This window comes from Dipodomys ordii, unplaced genomic scaffold, assembly GCF_000151885.1.
Source record: "Dipodomys ordii isolate 6190 unplaced genomic scaffold, Dord_2.0 Scaffold9, whole genome shotgun sequence".
Taxonomy (NCBI): domain Eukaryota; kingdom Metazoa; phylum Chordata; class Mammalia; order Rodentia; family Heteromyidae; genus Dipodomys; species Dipodomys ordii.
The window spans coordinates 25,839,556-25,866,639 of record NW_012267225.1 but is presented as its reverse complement, the minus strand read 5'-3'; the positions used below and the strand labels follow the sequence as shown (position 1 = coordinate 25,866,639).

The 27,084-nt window shown below is 38.7% G+C and overlaps 1 protein-coding gene across 1 annotated transcript in view; it reads right to left on the bottom strand.

Annotated features, from left to right (window-relative positions):
* Clvs1 (clavesin 1) overlaps positions 1–27,084 on the bottom strand; it is a 173,414-nt gene that overhangs the window by 87,750 nt on the left and 58,580 nt on the right. Inside the window, exon 3 of the mRNA XM_013009295.1 lies at positions 2,845–3,019. Coding sequence (XP_012864749.1) covers positions 2,845–3,019 — 175 coding nt within the window. The remainder of the gene's footprint in view (positions 1–2,844; positions 3,020–27,084) is intronic.

Sequence of the window (27,084 nt, the reverse complement as noted above, 5' to 3'; positions counted from 1 at the left end):
GGCCTCTCTCTGAGAGTACATGAGTAAAAGAAGAACATGACTTCTTTTTTTTTATTGTGAAAATACTGTACAGAGGGGTTACAATTACATGGGCAAGATAATGAGTACATTTATTATCAAGCATTGTATCCTCCTCCTTTGTTTCCCCTTCCCATCCCATCCTCTCCCCCCAACCCTCCTCCCACCCTGCCCCCCGTCACCAAAGTTGTAAAGTTCGTTTTTGACATAATGACTTGTATGTCTCATTGTTGCAGTGGGTCCACTTGTATCCCTATTTAAATGATTTGTTTTTTCCCTTCTCCTCCACAAATTATAACAACATCAAGTACAGTGAAAGCAGGGGTTATATCGTGGGTGAGGAGCATGACTTCTTTTCTGTTGCAGATGATGGCCTTGTGTGGCTTTTCTCTTTCTCAAAAAGTAGTGTTGGTGGGTTTTCTCTTGACCTTTTAACGCTAGCTAGCAAGTTGAAACTTGTGTGGGACCATACCCGTGCAGCAAGGTGACAAAAAGGGGCGAACCGTTGGTACCAGTTGTGGCATTATCAGGGTATCAAAAAGGTTCATCACCATCTAGAGATGGAGACAACCTCTGTGATGAGGAAGTTCTGGGAAAGCCAGTAGTAGGTAGACCATGTTATCTGAATGTCCTTATCAGAGAAAGTATAACCTGGTGTGAGAAATTGCTCATCGCTACCCAGAGCTAATTAGTGTGGCAAGAGCAAAATTGTTTCAAATAATCTAATACATTAACTTCTTCAATGAGTCAGAGACATGACATTACAACCACAGGATGATGATGTCCATATTCTAGATGGAGGAGCTATGTTTCAATCCAGCTTCTCTGGGACCATTGGCTTCCTACCCTTGGTAGGAGAGTTTGTCCTTCATTAAGAACTTAAGGCCTCCTCAAGTGGTAGAGTGCTAGCCTTGAGCTGAAGAGCTGAAGGACAGCGCCCAGGCCCAGAGTTCAGGCCCCACGACCTGACCCAAAAAAAGGCAGGACTTTCAGAAAGAGCTGCACCCTAATCCAGACAGCCTGTATCTTGAATAGTCTGCTGCTATTCTCTTCAAGTCATAGGGGCTTATCTTGCATAGAAGGGAGAGTCCCTGGTCTGAGAAATGTTAGGAGTGTGTACTTTTTCTCCTCTGACTCTGCTACCTTGTTTCTTTTCCTTGTTTTTGTTCCTTACCTGGTGCTACAGGATGCTGTGGACCTGGGCACATGACAAGTAACAGCCCAGAAGAGAATCACTTTGCCCACCAGAACCATCTGGAATTTTTTAAATAAGAATATCTTGTACTTAAACCAGGCCTTACCGCTTAAAACACAATCATATATATGCATTAACTCAGTAAGACCGACATCAGCCTAAGGACTTAGGCAAGGGACATATTTTGTATTCCTTGTGTAATTCACACATTTTCAAAAAGAAAAATTGGGACATGGGCTCTGGTAAAGGTCATGTTTTTTTCTTCCTGACTTATGAAAATAGAAAAAAAGATTGTGAAAGCATAAAGGTTGCTACATATAAATATAACAAGTTATTTTTATAAGACAGAATTACATGAAGCTTGTATAGAAATTTCTGGAAATATGGTTAGCCTAATTGCAGTATTAGATAAACCTTAAGGCTTCCTTTAAAACTCATTTTAATGATTGGTTTAAACAGAGAGGCTGAATATTCAGGGACTGAGAGGAGACTGAAGTTAAAGCTCCAAGAAAGTGACTGACAGTAAATAATATAAAGGTCCATGATGGAGGGTTTAAGCCAAAGGCAGGACATTCCCTGTAACCTGCAAATTCCTAGGACATGTACTTTCTGCTCCTCTTCTGAAATATCAGCCCCACTTCTCCTCCTGTGTGCAGTGGGCAAAACTTGCATAAAATAAAATTCAGTCAATGCACACATGCTTATTAGAGGTACACAAGGTGCCAACTATTTGCTAAGAGCCAACTAAGAATAGATCATAGTTTAAGAATTAGACCTACCCATTACTTGTTATACGAAAGCATAATGGCTGCCCAAACCCAGAATCACTCAATGTCTGTATTTTGTGATAGACTCATAGCTGCATATAACTGGTATCCATTAAGGTTGATGGGGTCACTACATGATACCAATCTTCCCATCAAGTTCAGAAGAGTTACAAGCTTTATCTCTGCTGATTCTGGATCTTTACAAACTAGGTGCTTAATTTTCTGCTGTGATACTTTGCCAACAGTAACCTAAGCAGCATTGTCTCTCTAAGTGAGTGACTTTTCACAAAATCAATGATTCTTAAAAAGTAGAAGGGTCCTTGTAGATTGGCAACTTGAATTTCACATAGCATAAAAACTCCTTCCCTAAAGGCCAACTTCTGACAAATGGTCATACAAACGTGAGGCGGAGATTCATTTGCCACTTTCTTTGCACAGAAATGATCCACTTGTGTGCAAATACTGTAGCACGTGACACTGGAAAGTGGTAATCTGTAGGGTGCATTTCTGGGACATAAAAATGTTTCTGGAAAACCTGGAAAGCCCCCCTGCCACCTCTATGTAGGACACATTCATAAAGCAAATGTTTCCCCACTCTAATTTTTGTGAACTCTCTGATGGATTAAGCCAAACATCTCTGCATTTTACTCCTTATTGCTACGGTAGCTAATTTGTGCTTGTGGGAACAGCAATTTAGAGTTATTAGTGAAAATGAAAGTTAATTTCAAAAAAGACAAGCATCTAAACCTAACCTGAGTAAAAGCACTCACAGATGAATTTATCCACATTCCCCATCTCTATCTACAAGACAAATATTACTTGCAGTAATAAGGAAGTCTGGCATCAAGCACTTGTTGAACATACCTGCAACCCTTCGATGGCCAGTTTAAGGATTGAAGGTGTCAGTTTGGAGGCTTGTTTGAAGGAAAAATTACTCCAGTCTATAATTAAAATGAAGCCATTTATCTGAAGCTCAGGATCTTCAATGAGAACTTCCAATGACAGCAAGATGGCACGCAGGATGTCTGTGAAGGAGTTCCTGTGACAAGAACAGGAAGGAGAGTTGAGTATGAGTATAGAAAGGTGACAGATAAGACCCTGTGGGCAGTGAATTTGGTGTCTTTGTGCCACTGTTTCATGAACCTAGCCTGTAGAGTCCTCTTATACAAGAAAGACTATAAATATATTTGCTAGACTTCCCAGGAGCAACACTTCAAGACTCCCAGGATGGATATTTCCCTTTGATCTGACCCCAGCTGCATCCCACACTTAATGAGCTGTTGTGCTTCTGTGTTCCCATGACTGTGCTCTGCTCCTCCTGCTGCACTGGTGACATTCTGCTGAAATACAGCTCTTACCCATTGCTCTCCCTCACTGAGCTCCGATATCCTCAAGGGCACACACCAGGCTATATTCCTGGCAGCATTTCCAGTAACTGAATGTTCCATGAATCGTTGCTGAACAAATGGACTGAGATCTCAATCCCAAGGTGCTTATTTCAAGTATTTTTATTTCTAGAATCTTGCCAAGAGTATGAAAACATCCATGCAAGGGATGCTACCTTTTAGCTTTTGCTGATCATAGAAAGAGAAAAATAAAGCAGGAAGAATAGCTTGTTTGCCCTGATGGTCTACACAACATGGTTCTGGAAGGAGATAACTTTGAGTACATCTGTAACAATAACAGGCAAACCTGTTGAATGAAAACTGGAGTGACAGCTTTCCAGTGTGGTGTGTGTTCCTCCACATCATCCACTCGCTCACCAGCTCATTTTTGTTGTTAATAGTTTTCAGATATGAAGAAATGATGGCACTGTGCTATTTCATTCCAGAAGTTATCTGAGGTACATATCTAATGTCATAGATGCTCAACTTCAAGGCCTTTCTTACATGAATATAAAGGATGGAAAATGATGGCAGAAACCTGCCATTTCCTTTTGGATTTCACCAATATCATAAGTAGCGTCTTGTGAGATCAGTGTGAAATGATTCCTAAGATTTCCAACCTGATTTTAAATTCTAACAGCCAAAGGTCTCCAGATTCTAGATCAAGTTAGGTGGTAAGAATTTACTGAATGCCTGTTATAAACTCAGTGTTGTGTTTCCTGCCTGAAGTAGTATATCCTAGATCTACTTTCAGAGATCTTTAGTTTGGTTGTTGGAGGTTAGCAACATGAGATGAGAGGGATTGACAGAATCTGAGCATATAGGCAAGTAAGTACAGATAAGTAAAGTCTTGCAATGTGTCTTGAAGAGTAGATCAGATTCTGATGGGTTATTGGGATAATGGAAGTAAGATCTTTCAGGAGGGAGGACAGACACAAATAAAAATAAAAATATACAGTTTCTGATACTTTTAGTGAAGGTTTCCCACTTACAAGAAACTAAAATTTTACTCCCCAAGTCAACCTATTTTTGTTAGTCCTGCTATATTGGAAAATGCCTAAAGCCTCCCCAAACCACATATTTTTGACTATATAAACATGGCAGATATCCTAAAATTATCTCCTGGTTAAAAAATCGTTCTTGCCAGCTGTGGTGGTGTATGCCTGCAATCATAACACTTTGGAGGGAGAGGAAGGAAGATCAAGAGTTTGATGTAATCCTCAACTACATCTGAACTATACAGTGAGATCCAGTAGTATTAAAAAATATGTACAAATTCTTAACATTGTTAGCTTTTAGATGTGTTTCTTTTCATTTTGAAAGACGCCATATTCCCATTAACATGAGATAAATTTTTATTGAGGTATTGCTTTTGTTTTACATCATTATATAATGATCCAAGTCCCCTTCAAAGACATCTCTCATTGGGAAGAAATATTGAATTAGAGAATGGGATCAAAGATTATGAGGGTAAGCAATTCCAAATAGAAATATAGACACACCAAATGGGAAAACAGAAATTACCAACAGTGTTATCATGGAGCTCATGCTTGTATTTAAAACTTTCTTGGAAAGATCATACACAGGAATAAAATCTGGGCCTTAGTATATAGTACTATGTACTATGCATAGCCTTAGTACATAGTAATGAGGTTGAATGAAGAAGAATTAACAAAAATGAAAAAAATATTTCTTTATATTCACTGTATTGAGTCAAAACAAAGAAAGAGAAGAAGAATATCTTAAAAATTGAGAATATATGTGGGGTCTTTTGAGGAACTTCCATACTACTTTCCAAAGTGGTTGAACAAGTTTACACTCCCACCAACAATGCAGTAAGGTTCCCTTCTGTCCACATCCTCTCCAGCATCTGTTGTTATTAGAGTTCTTGATTATAGCCCTTCTAACTGGGGTGGGGTGGTATCTCAATGTTGTTTTGATGTGCATTTCTTTTATGGCTAGGGAGGTTGAGCATTTCTTCAAAAATCTATTGGCCATTTTTCTTTCTTCTCACATATCACCCAGCAATCCCATTTTTGGGCATTTACCTGAATGATCACAAACAAGACCATACTAAAGCTATCAGCACAACTATGTTTATTGCAGCATTATTTACCATAGCTAAGATATGGAACCAACCCAAATGTCCCTCAGTAGATGAATGGATCAAGAAAATGTGGTATATATACACAATGGAATTCTATGCCTCCATCAGAAAGAATGACATTGTCCCATTTGTTGGGAAATGGAAGACTTGGAAAAAAACTATATGAAGTGAAGTAAGCCAGGCCCAAGGAAACATAGGTCCATGCTTTCCCCTATTTGCAATAACTAGTATATGTCTGAGACAAGCAGAAAAGATCAGATTAGTTCATGTTAGGCAAAATGAACCCCAAGATAAGGACTCAAACGGTTTTTCTTTCTTGCGATTGTTTCTAACATATTTATAAGATTATTTCTTTGTTGCTTTGTATGTCCCTCCCCCGCAGTATAACCCCTGCTTTCATTGTATTTGATGTTGGTATAATTCATGGAGGGGAAGGGCAAAAACAAACCGTTTAAATAAGGATACAGGTGGACTCATTGTAACAATGAGATGTACAAGTCGTTATGTCGAAAAACGAACTTTACAAGTTAGGTGGGGGGCGCGGGAGATGGGAAGGGATAGGAAGGGGAAAACAAAGCAGGGGGCAACAATGCTTGATAAGAAATGCACTCATTACCTTGTCCACGTAATTGTAACCCCTCTGTATGGTATTTTCACAATAAAAAAATTTTAAAAATTGAGAATACTGCAGGAGGCATGGCTCAAGAGGCAGGAGCCTAGTAAGTTAGAAGCCTTGAAGTCATACCTCAAAACCCCCTCAAAAAACCCCCTCAAAAACCAAAAATGTGATAAACTACATTAACACAATACTGTCTGCAATTCTTCATCTCTTATGCATTGGTTATGGCTTTATTGAGATGTACTCCCCTCTTTATGTGACATACTTTGACTAATGATATGTACACAGATGTGACACTGAGCCAGTTCTGTGACTAGATCTCAGAGGTCACCCTTGTTGTCTTGCCCTTCTGTTCATGCTCATGTTAAAAACATGCCACATGCTAGGTTGAAGGAAAGGATAAGACACACTGGAAGCTGCTAGTTAACTAGCAGCTTTTCATAAGAAGCTGTGTCAACCTTGTGAACTTGATGTGCCCTACACATGCATGAGAAATCATTTGTAATTGGTTTCTAAAACCACTGAGTTTGTGGATCGTTTGCAGTTTTTCTTGTCCTTTAACTGCTAATGATGCCTCAACCAACAAGGAGAGGAAAATGTGCCTGCTGGAACCCCCACTGGAGTATTTGGCATCTGGCAGAGGAAAAAGCCTGTTTTGACATGTTGGCAAACAGGCCTATATTTGAGGGAGATGCTGAGCCTGATTACCTGCCACTGCCATTCACTATACATGCAATCACCCACAGAAAAGTGGAATTCATCAGGGGCAACTTTCTATTCTTCCACATATGGAAGCAATTTTGCTCATTATGAGAAATGGAAATGCAAAGGAGCTTGGCGAATTAGAAAACCCATCCCCAAAGGAGGTATCATTTGTATTTGCTGAGGTATGGAGAGGCCATTCTGAGTCCTGCTACTTTCCTGGTAGTGATGGTAGCAGAAGGCAACAGGAAAGTTCCTGAGACTTTTATCATGGAAAAGTAGTAAGTGGAGGTATGGTTCCAGTGGTAGGGCACTGGCCTTGAGCATCAAAGCTCAGGAACAGAACCCAGGCCCTGAGGACAGGCCTCAGGACTAGCACACACAATAAAAATATGAACATGATAATAAAGTGTGCTCCTTAGGTTCTAGGATTTGGAGTTAGTCAGATTCTGATTCAAATCCGGGTTGTTTTATATGACCTTAGCAAGTTGCTTTATCTCTCTATGGCTCATGTTTTGCATCTATAGGAGAAACATCACACTTGCCTCACTGATAATGGTAAAAGGAGCTAATACCCACAAATACCTTAGCAGAACAGCTGACTCAGAAAAATGTACAGAAGGTGTGATGCTCATTGTGGTTTTCATTAGTATGAGTATATATGATATCAGGTAGAAAGTCAACAGAATTGCAAAGTACTTAGGCCTCACAAGAAGGAGAGATTATGTAAAGCTGGGTTTCTCAGAGAGCCTTCAATTGGTCCATGAGGAAAAAGAAAGTCAGGACATAAATAGAAAGGGTGGAAAGAGCCATGTAGATAACAGAATGAACCAGTAGCATTGCACTTTACATGGGAGCAATGGTAAGCTTGTCTGTGCCTGGGGCCAGTGCAAAGGAATGTACAAGTAAAATCAGAAATGTGATGTGCTCTATCTTCATTCTGCCTGCTTTAGAGAACTCCAAACTGGTCACCCGAAGAGGGCAGTGACAGCTGTTGGGCTTAAGGGAGAATTAGACAGGCAGCAAGGACTCTGCGCAATTGAAGGATGTGGATTCAAGTGTAAGTGTGAGGAAACAATAAGGGTGAGAGAACTGTGAAGGACACTACCTGAAAATAAGTCACTGACTAGGTATGGTACACTGACTAGTGTACTGTTAAGGACAAGAGGGACTCTGTGAGTTAGGAAGTGAATCTGAGGGCTGTAGTTGGATCTAATAATTTATTACACAGTAAAGATCAGAAACAGGCATTATTTACATTAATATCATTTGACATTGGGGATGACTAAGATTTAGTCTGCATTCTACCTCCCAAGTGTGATAAAGGACTATCATAAGTATGTCAGGTTTTCAGGAGAGAATATGCCTTTCTATTCCTAGCCTAGAAATACTTGCCTCACTAGTCCATGCTACACCAAGCTCTACTAGAAGGGAGAATGTGCTGGATTTGCTTCTGTATCTCTGGTACCCACTATTCCTCTCACAAAGAACATGCTTAATCAATGAGTCTCAGTGATAAAGGGCAAACAAGCATGCTAACCAACCTACCCAGAAGTTCTAAGATGCAGGAAATATGACCATATAAGATGAGGTTAAGTGAAATGAACCCCAAGATATGGACAAAGAGGTTTTTCTTTGTTGTTGTGTACTATGTGATTTTTTTCTTTGTTTCTTTTGTACTTCTTCTTATGGTATATTCCTGTTGTCACTGTATTTGATTTTGGTTCCTTGCATCTTGTAAATATACATTCATCTAATTTGAGGAGGGGAAGGGGAATAACAAAATGCTGAAACAAGGACATGGGATGACCCATTGCCAAAGTGATACTCACAAGATACTATGTTGGAAATGAACTTTTTAACTTTGTGGGAAGGGACTGGGGGAAGGAAGTAGGGGAATGAAGGGATAGTGGGAGAAAAACAAAGGAGGGTATAACAATGCCTGACAAGAAATGTACTCATGACCTTACTCATGTAACTGTAACCTCTCTGTACAGCATCTTTACAAGAAAATAAAATTTTAAAAAATAGGAGGTAACTCAATAGGAAATGTACTCATTACCTTACTAATGTAACTATAATCCGTCTGAACATTATTTTTACAATAAAAATATATACAAAATAATAAAAGCCATCTGAGCTCATGGTAAGAAAATTTACTTACTCTTCAATATGTTTTAGTTTTGGCTTATGAAACAAACATTCCAGATTATTTTGAGCTTGAATGAAGTCAGTGGGTAAATGATAATCTAGAAGAGTTAATATGAATGAATGCTAGGTGGATATTTACAGATAAGAAGGCTGTTGTACCATAATATTTGTAAATCATTGCAAAAGAACAAACATCACTCCATGACAGTCTAAAAGGCAAGCAAGGAAGGTTTTCTTTCCTTCAGCAATCTAGCATCTTTAAAGAGTATCAAAAAAGAATTGAAAAAAAAGAGAGAAAAATCTAGTCCAATGAAAGTGATCTATGAGCACTTCACCCATTACTAAACAAGTATGAAAAATTAATTTCATGCTTGTCTATTCCAGTAGCTCACTTGGTTGAAGGGCATAAGAAAAGTAAAAATGAGGAAGAGACTCAAGAATGAATAAGCACTTACTACAACTTAATAAACACTGATTTTAGTATCTCTACTTTGGCCAATCTGTCTCCAACCAAAGCTTTCTAGACCAGAAGTGGCAGATTGCCAGTTTGCTCAGCCCCGACTCCAGTGACTTAGAACCATTATTTCATAATTCATGATGGAATGTGCATGCACACATGCATGCATGCATGTGCACACACACAACACACACACATGCACACACACAAAACTGGTATCTTCCAAAATTGCAACATAACATCTTTGTGTTTCCACATTATTCATTAACCATTCCACAAATATTTTTTTGAGCACTAGCTCAAAAAAACATGTAACTATGTTTCTATCAGTCCAACAGGGTCAAAAGCAACAAGATCTACCCCTAATGTGGTTATCAATAGAATTATATATACATTTGTGGATTCTGCACTGGAGACAGACTATTCTTTCTCCTGAGCTTGCCTGTATCTTACAATCACACAATCATGTTCATGATAAGATGTTGAACAATAAGTGAAAATGCATTTAAAAGAGAAAAATACCCATCATATGGTACTGCATGTCTCTGAATAATTTCACACTCCTGAGGACCTTTCCTATCAGTGATTCTACAATCGCTCCTGCAATCAAGAGGAACCTTTCCCAAATCACCATCTCTGAAAATGACATGTGATTTGATTTAAATAGTATACTAGCAAAGCAGCTCTAACATCTTAAAATTTTAATAACTCAGACAATCTAGTGCCACTGAAAATACGAAACCTCTGAATTTAGTAAAGAGGTAATTATATCCTGGAAGGCAAGAAAGATCTTAAAACTAAAAAAAGTATAAAATAATTTGCCTATAACTTAGAATTAGAATTCTCAAATATGGATAACTCTCATTAGAAAATTTAATAGCGAGTGAACTTGAGTAATTTGGTGATCTGAACTTTTCAAAGTTCTTGATCCTTTTCCCTGATAAAATTCTGGTCCTAATCATAAGCCATTGTAATATCAGCAAGCAATCAAATTTATGAAAGATTAAAACTCATTAGGATATTTATGTCCTTAAGATACCTTTGTAATCTACCTTGAAGGAAATGTAATTTGCCATCTAGTTTGCAGATTGCCTTTCTTCTACCAACTGTAACACCATAACTATTTCATCTTTCTGGAGATACCCCAAGGTTACTAGATTATCAGAGATGGAAGGAAACAAGTTTTCTATGACCTCTATAGCACTGAGGTATAAGAAACGCTTGCCACTGAATATACAGTTTCTGGGTCAGATTCTAGGAGTCAAACATGATGGGAAGAATTCTTTTTTTTCCCATTCTTACTTCTTTCCTTCTTTTTTCATTTGGTAATACTTAAGTTCAACCCAGGGCCTTATGCTCATAAATAGGCACTGTACCACTTTAGCCACTCTGTCACCCCACTTTTGTCTTGGCTATTTTCAAGATATGGTCTTGTTTTATGTGTGGGCTATTGATTCTAACATATTTATAAGGTGATTTTTTTTGCTTTGTATGTCCCTCCCCCATGGTATAACCCCTGTTTTCACTGTATTTGATGTTGGTATAATTTGGGGAGGGGAAGGGGAAAAACAAATTGTTTAAATAGGGATACAGGTGGACCCATTGCAACAATGAAATGTACAAGATGCTATGTCGAAAAACGAACTTTACAACTTTGGCAGTGGGGGAGGGGCGGTGTAGTCTTGGAGAAGGGAGGGCAGGGATGGAAAGGGAAAAGCAAAGGAGGAGGCAACAATGCTTGATAAGAAATGTACTCATTGCTCATGTACTTGCTCATGTAATTGTAACCCCTCTGTATGATATTTTCACAATAAAATAAACTTATTAATAATAATAAAAAGCTGGCTTGGATTATTATCCTCCTATTTGTACTTTCCTGTGTTCCTGAGGTCATAGGCATATACTCCCTTATACAGCCATTACTTGAGATGGAGTCTTCTCAACTTTTTCTTTTACCTGTAAGGCTTTGAACTGTGATTTTCCAATTTCCATCTCTCAAATGCATAGAATTATAGGTTTGAGCCACCATGGTTGCCTTGATGGGAAGAATTCTTGACCTTAATAGATTCTTATAGTTCTAATTTTTATTAATAACAAGGGTGATCAATAGCTTGCTCATCCTCTGAAACCAGAATAAATATATTCCCAAGGCCTAGAGAACAAAAGCCTCCTGGCAAGCCCAACTATACTTCTAGAAATGATACTCTATTCAACAGAAGCAGAAAAATCTCATTTGGAGGTTTTTGTAAGACAGAGAGATCCTAGAGACCTGGGACACTAGGAGTTCATTGGCAAAAGCAGACAATAGATTATCTGGCTGTCTATATCAGAGCATGGATGTAACTCTTCCTGGAAGAGGGCCTATGGTACCCAGTGAACCTTACCTAAGGCAGGAAAGTCTCAGAGTCTCCAGAGGGGCAATGGTTTTCCCCCTGTACCTGCTTCATGGAGTTCCTGTGGGTCTGGCCTCTGGCCCTCCATTAGAATATAGTCTCCTTATTCTCCTTATTCTCACTCTACGTCATCAGAGTAATTGCAGGAGTACATAAAAGGTCACATTTAACACTATAATTATAACATAATGTAATGGACATAGACAGTATAGTTCAACAACAAAAAATTAAAAGAAACAATGAAAGACAAATGGCTGGCTGATTTTGTTTTACCCCAATTACAGTGTATTCGGACGGTCAGTTCGTTTTGCACTAGAAGGCAAATTCACCGATGGAAGTTCTGATGCCTCTCTGAAGAATTATTTTATGAAAGTACTTAAAGCCAATGTTGGTTTCTTTCACTTAACTATATCACAGATTATCACTTGGCAATTCTCTCAGCCATTAGAGCTGGTGGTTATTATTTATTGCTGCCACTTAATAGTAGCTAGACTGCAGGAGATACTGTGAGCACAAGCTTGTTAAACTTCAAAGTAGGTCCAAAATAGCCTGCACTATGAATAACAGTACAAAATGCATTGCATATGTATATAAAGGCATATATTTTAAATGCTTACAAAAAGAGAAAATACATTTTAGGATTTGAAATTTTGCCTGGGAAGATTTTAATGCCTAAATTTATCTTAACAAAATCAAGAGAGATTGTTGACAATTGGAGACCAGTTAAAGGGAGTATTTGGGAAGATCATCATTTTAATTTCTGAAGAGGAAATGAAAAAACTTCCTGTTCTCTCTTAGCTTTTTCACTCAAGGCTGGAGTTTTACCACTTGAGTCACCTTTCCATTTCCAGATTTTACTAGTTAATTGGAAATAAGAGTCTCATGAACTTCTTCTTTTTTTTTTTTGCCAGTCATGGTGCCTGAACTCTGGACCTGGGCACTGTCCCTTAGCTCTTCAGCTCAAGGCTAGTGCTCTACCACTTGAGCCACAGCACCACTTCCAGCTTTTTCTGCTTATGTGGTGCTGAGGAATCAAACCCAGGGCCTCATGCGTGCAAGGCAAGCACTCTACCACTGAGCCACCTTCCCAGCCCCAGTCTCATGAACTTCTATGTTTGGGGTGGTTTTGAACTGGGATCTTTAGATCTCAGCTTTCTGAGTAGCTAACATCATAGAGATGAGCCATTAATCTCCAGCTCCAACTCTAGCCTCTTCTTTGTCCTCTGACTGAAAAGACTCGATTTTTTTTTTTGCAAAAAATCTTAGTAAGCCAGTTTATTGAGAATCCCCACCCTGAAATCTAATCAAACTCCTCTTTAATCTTTTACCACTCTTAACACTTATCCAGTTCCTGTTAATAATTTTCCATCTACTTCCTCATCCCAATCAATGTTGGTTACACATTCCCAGGTGTCCTTGTTCATTTCAGTTACAATAACCTCGACTCCTACTACAACAGTCTTGCTTTAAGTCTTCCTTGCCATACTTAGCAAGGGTCAGGTGAATAATTTTTATTTAAAACAAATTTCAAATAGATGAACCCTTGGCATGAGCTGTGTAGATAAATATTCCTACATGAAAAATATAGCCAGCAAACAGGTCAATCTATGAGTTCGGAGAACCCCTAACAACTTGAAGATAGTTGAGACTGGATATTCTGTCTATAGTCTAACCCTGGAGAGCTCTTCCCCTGCTAGCAGAGACTGGCTCTGGAAAAATTTAATGAATCCATTTGTGCTAATAAGTTTCTTCTATAACCAAGGCAGGAAGCTACATCAATCTATGAGACAAGAAGAGTAAATTTCTGTGAGGCTTAGAGAATATGCTGAGGGTTCTTTATTTGCAAGGGAGATTCTAGAGCTTGGGAACTCTATAGATGAAATCAACTGCTAGGATCTATCAAGTAGGGCAGTCACTTCCAGTTATTATTCCACGCTCAATGAACACATTTCATTTCTACTAATTTGTACACTCTTCACTGACTCATTTGTCATCCTTGCAAGCCCGAAGAAATGTCTTGGAACTTAAAATCAACTGTACTGCTTATGATTTAAGCAAACATCACATATTCTTAAAAAATCAGTGGAAAAGCTTTTGCATATTATTCCTCACCAGAATTTACAAAGACAGCCCATCAAATAACAAAATGCTGAAACAAGGACACAAGATGATCCATTGCAACAAGGATACTCACAAGATGCTATGTTGGAAACAAACTTCACAACTTCTGGGGGTGGGGAGGAGTGGGAGAGGTGGGAGAGGGAAGGGATAGTAGGAGAAAAACAAAGGAGGGAGTAATAATGTTCAACAAGAAATGTACTCATTACCTAACTCATGTAACTCTAACCTCCTGTACAGCATTTTCACAATAAAATAAAATTTTAAAAGGCAACCGGTATATTTCTACTTTTGACCAAATGAAAAGCTGTCAACAAGAAGATGTTTTTTGCTTCTTTTCCTCCAGGCTAATTTTGCAACTTAATAATAAAAGAAAGGCCACCTCAATTTTTAAGGGACCAGATTTATATAGAGCCATCTTAAAAGGACACGGAGCTGATGAGTTTATAGGCCAAAAAATATAATTTGTGTCCAGCTAATTCTATTAGGTTTAGCATTAGAAGAAAGGGGTGCAGGCACATGCCTTATATGTACAAGGTGGCATGTACCACATTTTTCACATGTGCTCTCTCATTTAGCCATCTCAACTACCCCATAGAGTAGATATTAAAGTAAACCAGTACAGAGAGAATGTCCCAGAGAGGTCACACGGAAAGATTGACAGAGATTAGAACTAGAGTCCACTGTTCTCAAGGAAGCAAGGATATATTATAAAGATCCAACTCTAATAATCCTTTCAAAAATAGGTCCTGCCAGGTACAGATGATTCATACCTAAGGACTGTGGTTTAAAGCTAGCTTGAACAGGAAAGTCCAGGAGACTCTTCTCTCCAATTAACCACCAAAAAGCAAGAAGTAGAGCTGTGGCTCAAGTGGTAGACCACTAGCCTTGAGCAAAAAGCTCAACAACAGCACCCAGGACCTGAATTGAAGCTCCAAGACCAGCATGGGAGTGGGGTGGTGGGGGTTGGGGGTGGAAATAGTTCTTAACAGGCCCAAATCAGTAACATAGCCACCAGTAATGCTGCCCAGGAGTTCCCTCCACCTCAGGTGTCTGGGAGCAAAAGGGTCCAGGTAGCAGACTTTTGGCATCAGGCCTTGGAAAGGATACAGAGAGAAAATATCAGCTGTGACTGAAGAATAATAGAAAAAAAGGCAGTGGAGGCTTACAAACAACATTGTGACAGAGATATTCCCAATAGAAGAGAGTATTGATTTCCACTTGCTGGAAATGACTGACTTTGAAAAGGAGGTAGGTAAGAGACAAAGAACATACCTTTTAATATTTGAAGAATATTTGTTTTCTTCTTTTTGTCTTTATTGGGTCCAGAAAAGAAGTTCTTAAATTACTGTTTGAAAGATCTAGATTGGAAAGAAAACCTGGTGCCATGGAGGATTGCTCATAATTGAATGGGTTACTGAGAGATTTCAAATCAATTTTTCTGGTGACCTTAAGATACACAGTTTTATAGAGCTCTCCCAAAGCCTTCATCTTTATACATGAGAAAAACGAAGGCCCAGAGGACATAGCTAATAAATATCAGAGCCAGGATTTGAACTTCAGTGTCTGAATATCACAGTGGGAAGGGACCTAAAATATCATTGAATCCCATGACAGCCAGCAGGGTTTATTCCTGCCAAGTGTTTATTAAGAAAATGCCCAGGAAAGCAGAAAAAATGGAAGATAATATGATACATTCTCTGTTCACTTCAACAACTGTCAACCTTTATCAATTGCTTTGTTTATGTTATACAAACATGTATCATATGTGTGGGTACAGTTAAGACAAAGCTGGAAAAGGTTCCACACATTGTCACTTCCTTATATACCACTCACCCTTTAGAAGGTCCTAAATTTTGCAAACTGGACTCATACTTTTGTCCTGATACCATTTAATCTGTTCCTCGTAAACTACAGTAAGTTCTATATGTTTGGTTGGATTTAAGCCATATATTTCTGGGAGGTTATGTTATAGTCAAAAGCCTTGAATTCATTGTCAGGTCTGACCAGTGGATGGTTACTACAAGAGCTCTCGCTGAGACAAAGACTATATCAAAGAGGAACAGAAATTAGTGCTGAGCAACTATGTTTATCTCAGCATTATTAACCATAGCTAAGATATGGAACCAACCCAGATAAGATACACACACACACACACACACACACACACACACACACACACACACAATGGAATTCTATGCCTCCATCAGAAAGGATGGAATCGCCCCATTTGTTAGGAAATGGAAAGACTTGGAAAAAATTATATTAAGTGAAGTAAGCCAGGCCAAAAGAAACATAGATCCCATGGTTTCCCTTATTTGCAATAAGTAGTGCATGTATAGGACAAGCAGAAAAGGTCAAAAGCTATGTACATATGACCATATAAGATGATGTTAAATGAACTGAACCCCAAGATAGGGACACAAGTGGTTTTTTCTTTCTTGCTATTGTTTCTAATGTATTTATAATGTACCATGTGATTTTTTTGTTTCTTTGTATGTTCCTCCCACACAGTATAACCCCTGTTTTCACTGTATTTGATGTCAGTGCCCTGCATCTTGCATATACACTTCTCTAATTTGGGTAGGGGAAGGAAAAAAAAACAAAATGCTTAAATAAGGATACAGGTTGGCCCATTTTAACAATGAGATATATAAGATACTATGTTGAAAATTAACTTTACAACTTTGGCCAGAGTTGTGGGGAGGGGGAGGGTGGAGGAATAGCTGTGGAGGCAGGAGGGAAGAGATGGTAGGAGAAAACAAAGGAGGAGGCAGTAATGCTTGATAAGAAATGTACTCATTACCTTGCCCATATAACTGTAACCCCTCTGTACAGTATTTTTACGATTAAAAAATGTACAAAAAAGAAATTAGTGCTGAAGTTTTCTTATGGTGGACAAGGATAGGAATGGAACAAGCTACAAAGTTAGAAAGATCAGGGGAAAATATTTTGAATTGAGATGATTATGGATGCACACACGGTTGTAGTTATTTGTGTGTGTGTGTATGTGTGTGTGTGTGTGTGTGTGAATTTTAACTGACTTAGATTAGTATGTACCCGCCATCCTAGTGGAGAGAAGGAACAGATCTAGTACAACATGATGTTATATGCTTCATAACTTCCTTCTTCCATTCCCTGAAATTTGATGATCTCTAATCCATTTTCCTTCCTGAAATTTTGTCATTTACAAAAGTATTATATAAATGGAATTTTGCCCTTTACAGTTCTTCTGGATTAGCATTTTACACTCAACATAATTGCGGAGAAGTCATCCAGGTTATTGCATATATAAATAGCTTGTTCTTACTTCAATTAATATTCAACGGTATAGATCTGCAAACTTTTTTAACTACTAAACTTACTGGAAAACATCTAGGCTGATTTTAGTTTGGGATTATTACAGACAAAGCTGTTATCAACCTTTGAGAAAAGTGTTTAGGTGCATATGAATTTTCATTTCTCCAAGGTAAATGCCCTAGAGTGAAATTTCTGGGTCATGTGGTAATTGCAGGTATAGTTTGCTGTTTTTTTTTAATCTGCTAACCTGTGCTAGAAATGCAAAACCATGTTTTATTCCCACTAGCAAAGCTTCTCTGCATCATCACCACCATTTGGTGGTGCAGCTATTTATCTTGGCCATTCTGAAAGACATGTAGGGATAACACATCATCTTGAGTTGCCCTCCCTGATGGCTAATAATGCTGAAATGGCCTCAGGAAATGTGTTCTCTCTCTTTTTTTTTTCTCTTGAAGAGATTGGGTTTAAACTTGATGTTGATTCTTATTTAAATATTTGGTAGAATTCTTCAGTGGAAGCACGTATGTCTGGAATTGTGAATATAATGACATTAAGGACATAGAGCAATACAGATTATTTCAATTCAACTGAGTTTGCATATTTTGTTGTTTTTAGGAATTGCTCCATTTCTTTCTTGTTGTCGACCTTGTCAGTATAAAATTGATAGTAGTAATCCTTTATTTTTGTTCTCACAGCTGTAAAACCTGTAGTGATATATCACCCACTTTAGTTTCATTTAGGTGATTTGTGGTGTTTATTGTTTTTCTTTTTTTGTCACTTAAATTTTTTTGAATATTTTTATTATCTTTAAGTAGAAAAGACTTGTCATTCACCAAGCAGTTCATGAATATAGCGCATCTTGATCAGTGTCACCCCTTTAACATTCTTACCTACCCACCCACAACATACTCCTTTCCTTACTTAATTTTAGGTTATGCACTTTTGTTGGCTTTACAAAGCAGTTATGTATACAATGCCTATTGATCTGTTTTGTCACTTCAAAATCGTCACCCTCTTTGACCCACCCCTTCCCTAATATTTCTCAGTTCTGTGGTATATGCAATGAATTCTTGCTTGCATTCTCCTCCTTCCTCCCTTCATTCTTTTGCCCCTCGCCCTTGGACCCCAACTACCTTCTTGCAAGTACCTATTTCTTGGCACTCATTTTGTTGGGCTTTGACTTCGTCTTTTTAAAGAATTACACTCCATGAATAAAGAATTGCTCTCCATAGAGTCTACTACACTTCAGTTTATTCATTTCTTTTTAAATTTTTTCTTCTTTTATTGTCAAGGTGATGTACAAAGGGGTTACAGTTACAGTTAATTCATTTATAACACCTTGTTTACCACCCAGTGTCTTTACTTACAGATTTATAGGCACATTCTAGCTACCACAAATGAGGGAAAGCATGCAACCTATGTTTCTCTGGGTCTGGCTTACTTCACCTAATACAATTTTTTTTTTTTTGGTCGGTCGTAGGGCTTGAACTCTGGGCCTGGGCGCTGTCCCTCAGCTATTCAGCTCAAGGCGAGCGCTCTACCACCTGAGCTACAGCGCCACTTCCGGTTTTCTGGTGGTTTATTGGAGATAGGAGTCTCACGGTCTCTCCTGCCCGGGCTGGCTTTGAACTGCGATCCTCAGATCTCAGCCTCCTGAGTAGCTAGGATTACAGGCGTGAGCCACCAGCACCTGGCCTTAATACAATTTTTTATCTACTTTTTTTTGTACCAGCCATAGGGCTTAAACTCAAGGCCTAGAATCTGTCCCTGAGCTTTCTCGTTCATTGCTAACACTGTACCACTTGAGCCTCAGCTCTATTTCCAACTTTTTGATGGTTAAATGGAGATAAGAGTCTTACAGACTTCCCTGCCTAGCTGGTTTTTAACCCCAATCCTCAGATCTCAGCTTCTTGAGTAACTAGGATTACAGGTGTAACCCAGTGACACCTGGCTAATATATATTTTTTAAGTCAAAGCCTTTTGGGTCATTAATTTCCTCCTGTTTTTTGCATGACTATTTTCGTGAGCTTTTGTTCATATTTCCTTCTACTTGCTTTGGGCTTTATTTTGTTTACATTCATTCCTAGTTTCTTGAGGTAGCAAACTAAACTTTTGTTTTGAAACTCTCATTTCTCATTTCAGCAATTCTGCTATTAGTTTGCTCCCAGCACTGTTGTTTCATCTTCACTTAGTTGTTTGGTGTTTTCAAATTTCCTTTGAAGTTTTGTTTTTGCTATTTTTGACCTTTACACTACTTAAAGTATGATGCTTCTTTGGCTAAGATGATGTGTAGAAGTATAGTACTGACTTTTCATGTCCTTTGAGACTTTTCTGTTGTCTTTCTGTTATTGATTTATAATTTGATTCTATTATGGGCAGAGAACACACTTCATGTGATTTCATTTATATTAATTAATGGCCTCAAGTTTTTGCTTTAGAGGGAAAATCAACTGTAATTGGAACAAGTGTCTTCTATCTGTGATACATTGTTTCTCTCTGGCTGCTTCCAAAATATTTGTCTTCCATTCACAATATTTAATTGTGCCCTGTCTTAATATTTTATCCTATTTGGGATTGTTTCTATTGAATCTGCAAGTTTTATGTTTTTTTAAACAAATTTGTGAGCTTATCAGCCATTATTTCTCCAAATATTTTTTTAGCCCACTCCCTCTCTGAAATGCCAATCATATTAATACTGGATAATACAGATCCTTGTGTTTCTGCTTAATTTTATTTCTATTTTCTCTGTGTTCAGATTGGGTAAATTCTAACAACCTTCCCTAAGTTTACTAGCTTCATACTTTTCTTCCTCTACTTTACTAATGAGTCTGTCCATCAAGGTTTTTGACATTTCTCTGCTATTCTACTTTACATTTCCAAAATTTCCACTTGGCTCTTTTCCTTTAAACTTCTAATTCTTTGCTAAGATTTTCTATTTCTTTTTACTGGTTTCAAGTTATTTTTAAGTTATCCCTTAAGTATTTATTTAGCAGATACTTTAAACCTCTTTTAGATCATCTTAATATTTGACTCATCTACATTTCCATCAGTTGGTTGCCTTTTCTCATTTAAACTGTGATTTTTCTTAGTTCTTGGAATGATGGGTGATTTTCAGTTGTATCTGTACATTTTGACTATTATATTGGGAAACTGAATCCTGTTTAACCCTAGCAATCAGTCCCACTTTCTAATTTAAGCATGCTGATTTTGATCTACTTTTTGTGGCATGGGGTTCCAATAGAAGTTTCACTTTCTGAGCTTTTGCAGCATTATTTTGGACTGCTTTGTGGGACTGTGGATCCTCTGCTCCCTGCTAATCCTGACTGGAATGGGAAAGAGCTTTCCCAGGCTGCAACTCTGAGTGTAAGGGAGATGTGTCCTGGAAATCTCCCTATGGATGCTCTCAGGCTAGTTAAGTATTTCTGGGCAGAGTAGCAAAATCTCAGATTCACAGGGTAAGACAAGGTCATTAGCTTTCTAAACAAGATTACTTGCCATGGTTAGTCCCACTCACCTGTTCTTCCAGCCTGAGATGACAGCCTGGCTCTGAGCTCAGACTAACCCAATTACAACTCTTTATCCGTAAAGGAGATGATTCAGTATGGGTTGGTGGCTTTAGAGCAAAAACCCTATTTCAGATTTCCTTAGGTACTCCTAACTATGTGGATTCTTTTGGAGGAAACCAGACTACAACAAGTAGAGAGGAGAGACCAGATTCAGTGCATATCCCCAAAGTGGCTTACAGGAGAAAGCAGGTTTCTAACGAACCACGATGGTAATTGTATTTTCCTAGGAAAAAGGAAGTCATATGTTTATATCCTACCAACACCCCAGACACCCCATACTTCTCAGGGAACTTCTCTCAGCTTACCATCTTGTCAGACAAGCAGAACATCATCCTTATTCAACGTCACAGTCAGACAGGAAATGACCAGTACCCTGAGCTGTCTATCCCATCTCTGTGAAGACAGCTGGGAATCACCCAGTGAATTAAAGGCTCTGATTAGCTCTGGGCCCTCTACTCTACATGGTTACTGTTTTGTCTTTGGTTTCAGTGCACAGGAGCCAAGCAAGAATGTAATAAAGAGAGGAAAGGAAAATGTATATTTTCTAAGCTGCCTGGAGTCTAAAAATCATTTCAGTGTGTATGTGCATTTAACAAGATGGTAGATTATGAAGTAAGCTTATCACCAGGGTAATAAAAATTGCCATTCAGGAGCCATTGGTTTATTGAAATCGTTCCCTGTTGCAATGCATTATCACAGTACTTTACGATAAGGAGAAAAGTATGTTCCAATACAACATCAGATAATGTCAACTACAGACTTGCAAGAGGAACTGTGCACTTGGGAAGTAGAGAACACTGAAGAAAAATCATTAGGTAAGAGGGGGTAACTAGAGCACTAGTGAAGCATATAGGATACCTGACTTTCTGCAGTGACAAAACCTTCAGGTGGACAGAAAACAAAAGGTAGCTATAGTTAAACAAATTCAATATCCCACAGACTAATTCACCTGTCCAAGAGACAAACTAAACCTGGAACATTTGTTGTATGTGTGGCAGAGCATATGTCTCAATGGTGGAACCCAGGGATTATTTGGGTAGGAATTAAAAGCACCCAGTTGCTGGGTACTGGTGGCCCATGCCTATAATTCTTAGCTACTAAGGAGGCTGAGAATGGAAGAGTCATGGTTCAAAACCATCATAATCCTAATCAAGAGGCTGAGATCTCAGGATAGAGTTTGGAAGACAGCTAGACCAACAAAGTCCATGAGACTCTTATCTCCTAAGATATGAATCTTGTCTTATCTGGCTTCCAAAACATCCCCAATAACCCATCTCAGACAGAAATATCCAAGAGACACCATTTCCAAAGTAATCGGCAAAAAGCTGGTCTGGATATGTGGCTCAAGTAATAGATAGAGCACCATAGGTGATCAAGGAGGCCTACTGAGAGCATAAGCCTTCAGTTCAAACTCTGGTATGGGTAGGGGAAAAAAATGACCTTTTAGTTGATGATGAACAATTTTGCTGTGTTTGGTAACACATTGGTAATCCTATTCTGTATCAAAATTTTATTTATGTAGGTTCATTCTATATTTACATTCTTTTCTCTCTGATTTTTATGCCAGGAAAATAAGTGGCTGAGGGCAGGGAGAAAGAGAGGAGAATATTTTTTTTTCATCCTAAAATGTAGAATCTTGCAGTAATCATTCTGCGTGTAACCTGAAACATCTGCAGGTTCCCAGGCAGAAATCTTAGGGTTCTACTTGACTCCTACCCCTACTCACTCTCATTCAGGAGTAGTAAGTGGGCAACCCCTGTTGGCTTTTCTTTGAAGTAATCAGAACTGAGATGTGTGATAACCTTGCACTTATTGAGCTCATCTAGAAACTTCTTCTTGTTTCTGAGTTTTTAGCCATTTCTATTCAACCAATTAAATGGGAAATCGTTTGGATGACTTTCTCTGTCATTACTAGATACCCTGTGAGCACAGGATTGTCATTGGTCCAAACTCTGGTACTGCCTTACACAGGGGACACTGAGTGTTTGTCAAATGAATGCATCATCTGGGAGGGAAAGTCAAAATCAGTTTACAATAACAGTTCCAGGAAGACCTGTATTGATACCTTTCTTAGACTTTGGTAGGAATTTTTTATTGTTATATTGCTGTGAGCATATCTAACCCTCCAGGGTCCCCTAATGGTCCCTGTTATGTTACTCTCTTTAACTATTTGATTATTATTATCTGTGACCTCTCTGTGGAGAGAAAGCTTGGGGCACTGGTTCTGAAATGGGGAGGCTTGATCTAGCTGCCATGATTTTGGCCACATAGTAGATAGGGAATTGGGTTTAGCTGGTGCCATCTTGTCTTCATAGTGGAGGAAGGGAAATCCCAGCTCCCAGGTGATGTGCTTGCCTGAATACCTAGGGGCATGGGACCTGGCTTGGAGAATAGGTTACTGGACCTGCCCTGTAACACTGTCTGTCCCCTGACCTGACCCTATCTAGGACTACACTAGCTCAGGCACTGAGTATGCCATATCATGTGTCTTTGTGCTCTTGTCCTGTCCTCCTGGCTCTCCTCCAGTCAACATGGTGTTCCACTTCAGCTCTACATTGGGGTTGATCTGGTTTGTTGGTATTGTTTTTATGCTTTTTCTTCCCTCTCTGGCTCTCATGGCTCAATTTTCTGACAATGTTAAGTGTATTTGTTGGGCTTCTGATCTTAGTGACAGGAGTCTATCGACACTGGCCTTTTTATAAAGACTACCGATATGATATCTCAAAATATGGCTTCTCCTCTTCAGTAAATGGTGCTGGAAAAATTTGTAAATCACTTGTAGAAAACTAAAGATAGATCCTTATATATCACCCTGCACCAGAATCAACTCAAAATGGATCAAAGACCTTGAAGTCAAAGCAGACACCCTGAAAACATTACAGGATGGAATAGGAGAAACCCTAGGTCTCTTTGGTACAGGCCAAAATTTTCTTTTTTTTTCCCCTTCCTATCCCTTCCCATCCTTTCCCCGCCCCCCCACCCAATACTCCTCCCCCCTCCCCCCCCACCAAAGTTGTAAAGTTCATTTTCGATACAACAACTTGTACATCTCATTGTTGCAATGGGTCCACCTGTATCCCTATTTAAACGATTTGATTTTCCCCTTCCCCTCCACAAATTATACCGATATCAAATACAGTGAAAGCAAGGGTTATACCGTGAGGAAGGGACATACAAAGCAACAAAGAAATAATCTTATAAATGTGTTAGAAACAATCACATGAAAGAAAAAAAAACATTCGAATACATATCTTAGGGTTCATTTCCCTAACATCAACTTATCTGACCTTTTCTGCTTGACTCAGACATATACTAGTTATTGCAAATAAGGGAAACCATGGGACCTCTGTTTCTTTCACTTAATATAATTTTTCCAAGTCTTTCCATTTCCTAACAAATGGACAATGATATTCTTTCTGATGGAGACTTAGAATTCCATTGTGTATATATACCAAATTTTCTTGATGCTTTCATCTACTGAGGGGCATCTGGGTTGGTTAGATATCTTAGCAATAGTAAATAATGCTGCAATAAACATATTTGTGCTGAAAACAAAAAAGCCAGAAGTGGCACTGTGGCTCAAGTGGTAGAGTGCTAGCCTTGAGCTAAAGAGCTGAGGGACAGCTCCCAGGCCCAGAGTTCAGGCCCCACGACTGGACCCAAAAAAAGCAAAACAAAACAAAAAAAAACATATTTGTGCTGGTAGCTTTAGTGTGGTCTTGTTTGTGAACATTTGGGTAAATGCCCAAAAGTGGGATTGCTGGTTCATAAGGGAGCTCTATGTGGAGTCTTTTCAGGAAGAGACCCAGAAACACAACAAATCAAAGAAAAGTTGGACAAATGGGACTGCATGAAACTGCAGAGCTCCTCCATAGCAAAGGACATAGCTAGCAAGATCAATAGAAAGCCCACAGAGTAGAAGATCTTCACTAGCCATACAATGGACAAGGGTCTCATATCTAAAGTATACTTGGAACTCAAAAAATTAAATTCCCAACAACAAATTCTCAAAGAAACAACTCCCCGATTAATAAGTGGGCTAAAGACTTACAGAGAAACTTCTCTGAAGAGGAAATAAGAATGGCCAATAGACACATGAAGAAATGCTCAACCTCCCTAGCCATAAAAGATATGCAAACCAAAACAACAATTGGATTTCAACCTCACCCCAGTTAGAATGGCTAGAAATCAAGAACTCTAATAACAACAGATGCTGGAGGGGATGTGGACAGAAGGGAACCCTACTGCACTGTTGGTGGGAGTGTAAACTTGTTCAACCACTTTGGAAAGTAGTATGGAGGTTCCTCAAAAGACTCCACATAGAGCTCCCCTATGACCCAGCAATCCCACTTTTGGGCATTTACCCAAATGATCACAAACAAGACCATACTAAATCTACCAGCACAACTATGTTTATTGCAGCATTATTCACCATAACTAAGATATGGAACCAACCCAGATGCCCCTCAGTAGATGAATGGATCAAGAAAATGTGGTATATATACACAATGGAATTCTATGCCTCCATCAGAAAGAATGACATTGCCCCATTTGTTAGGAAATGGAAAGACTTGGAAAAAATTGTATTAAGTGAAGTAAGCCAGGCCCAAAGAAACATAAGTCTCATGGTTTCCCTTATTTGCAATAACTAGTATATATCTGAAACAAGCAGAAAAGGTCAGATAATATGATGTTAAGCAAAATGAACCCCAAGATTAGGACACAAGTGTTTTTTTTCTTGCTTGCTATTGTTTCTAACGTATTTATAAGGTACCATGTGATTTTTTTTGTTGTTGCTTTGTATGTCCCTCTCCCACAGTATAATCCCTGTTTTCACTGCATTTGATGTTGGTATAATTTGGAGAGGGGAAGGGAAAAAACAAATTGTTTAAATAGGGTACAGGTGGAACCATTGCAACAATGAGATGTATAAGACATTATGTTGAAAAACAAACTTTACAATTTAAGCAGGGGGGTGTGGGAAAGGAAGGGAATGTAGTTGTGGAGATGGGAGGGAAGGGATGATAGGGGAAAAACAAAGAAGGAGGCGACAATGCTTGATAAGAAATGTACTCATTACCTTGCTCATGTGATTGTAACCCCTGTGTACAGTGTTTTCACAATAAAAAACTTATTTAAAAACATATGACTTCTCTCTTTTCTCATTATACAACAGTTCTCAGCCTTGGCTCTACAGCTAGTGAGATTGCACAAAATGTTGGTCCCTTGCCCCATTCCAGAGTTGTTAATATAATCACTTAGGGTAAGCTGTAACCTGGGTTGAGAAACACTGACTGACATTCCATATCAGGTGTGAAGAAGTCTCAATGGAGTCCCAATATGATAGAAAAAGATTTTTGAATATTAGGCCAATTTTTTAAAGTAACTCAGTAAAATGTTTAATGCACTTTCTCTTCATTGTCTAAACTAACAAAGACCAGCTATCTTTGAGTATAGGGCTGATTCAGATTGATTCTCTGAAATATCTGCCCGCCCTGAAAACTGGATCTAAATCCACTCCCAGCTTCACCCCAGGGACTCTGCCAGGCACAAGGTTCAATTTCTTCAACATCTGCTGCCACCATCTGCAACCTCCACACATAAGAAAACATTTAATCCCCTCCCCTTTCCCTCTTTCTTTTTTTTATTTTTTTTATTGTGAGAATACCGTACAGAGGAGTTACAATTACATGGGCAAGATAACGAGTACATTTCTTATCAAGCATTGTTGCCTCCTCCTTTCTTTCCCCTTCCCATCCCTTCCCATCCTCCCCCCTCTCCCCACTGGCTCCTCCCCCCACCCCCCACCAAAGTTGTAAAATTCATTTTTTGACATAGCGACTTGTACATCTCAATGGGTCCACCTGTTTCCCTAGTTAAACAATTTGTTTTTCCCTTCCCCTCCACAAATTATACCAACATCAAATACAGTGAAATCAGGGGTTATACCGTGGGGGAGGGAAAAAACAAAATGTTTAAACAGGGATACAGGTTGACCCATTGTAACAATGAGATGTACAGGACACTTTGTGGGAAAAAATGAACTTTACAATTTAGATGGGGAGGGGGAGTTAGTTGTGAAGGTGGGAGGGAAAGGATGGTAGGGGAAAAACAAAGGAGGAGCCAATAATGCTTGATAAGAAATGTACTCATTACCTTGCTCATGTAACTGTAACCCATCTGTACAGTATTTTTACAATAAAAAACTTATTAAAAAAAGAAAGAAGAGCAGGAACAATATTCTAGGACATACTAAGCCATCCCGTTATAATTAAGAGTCTCACTCTCAGGCCAGGTATGTTGATG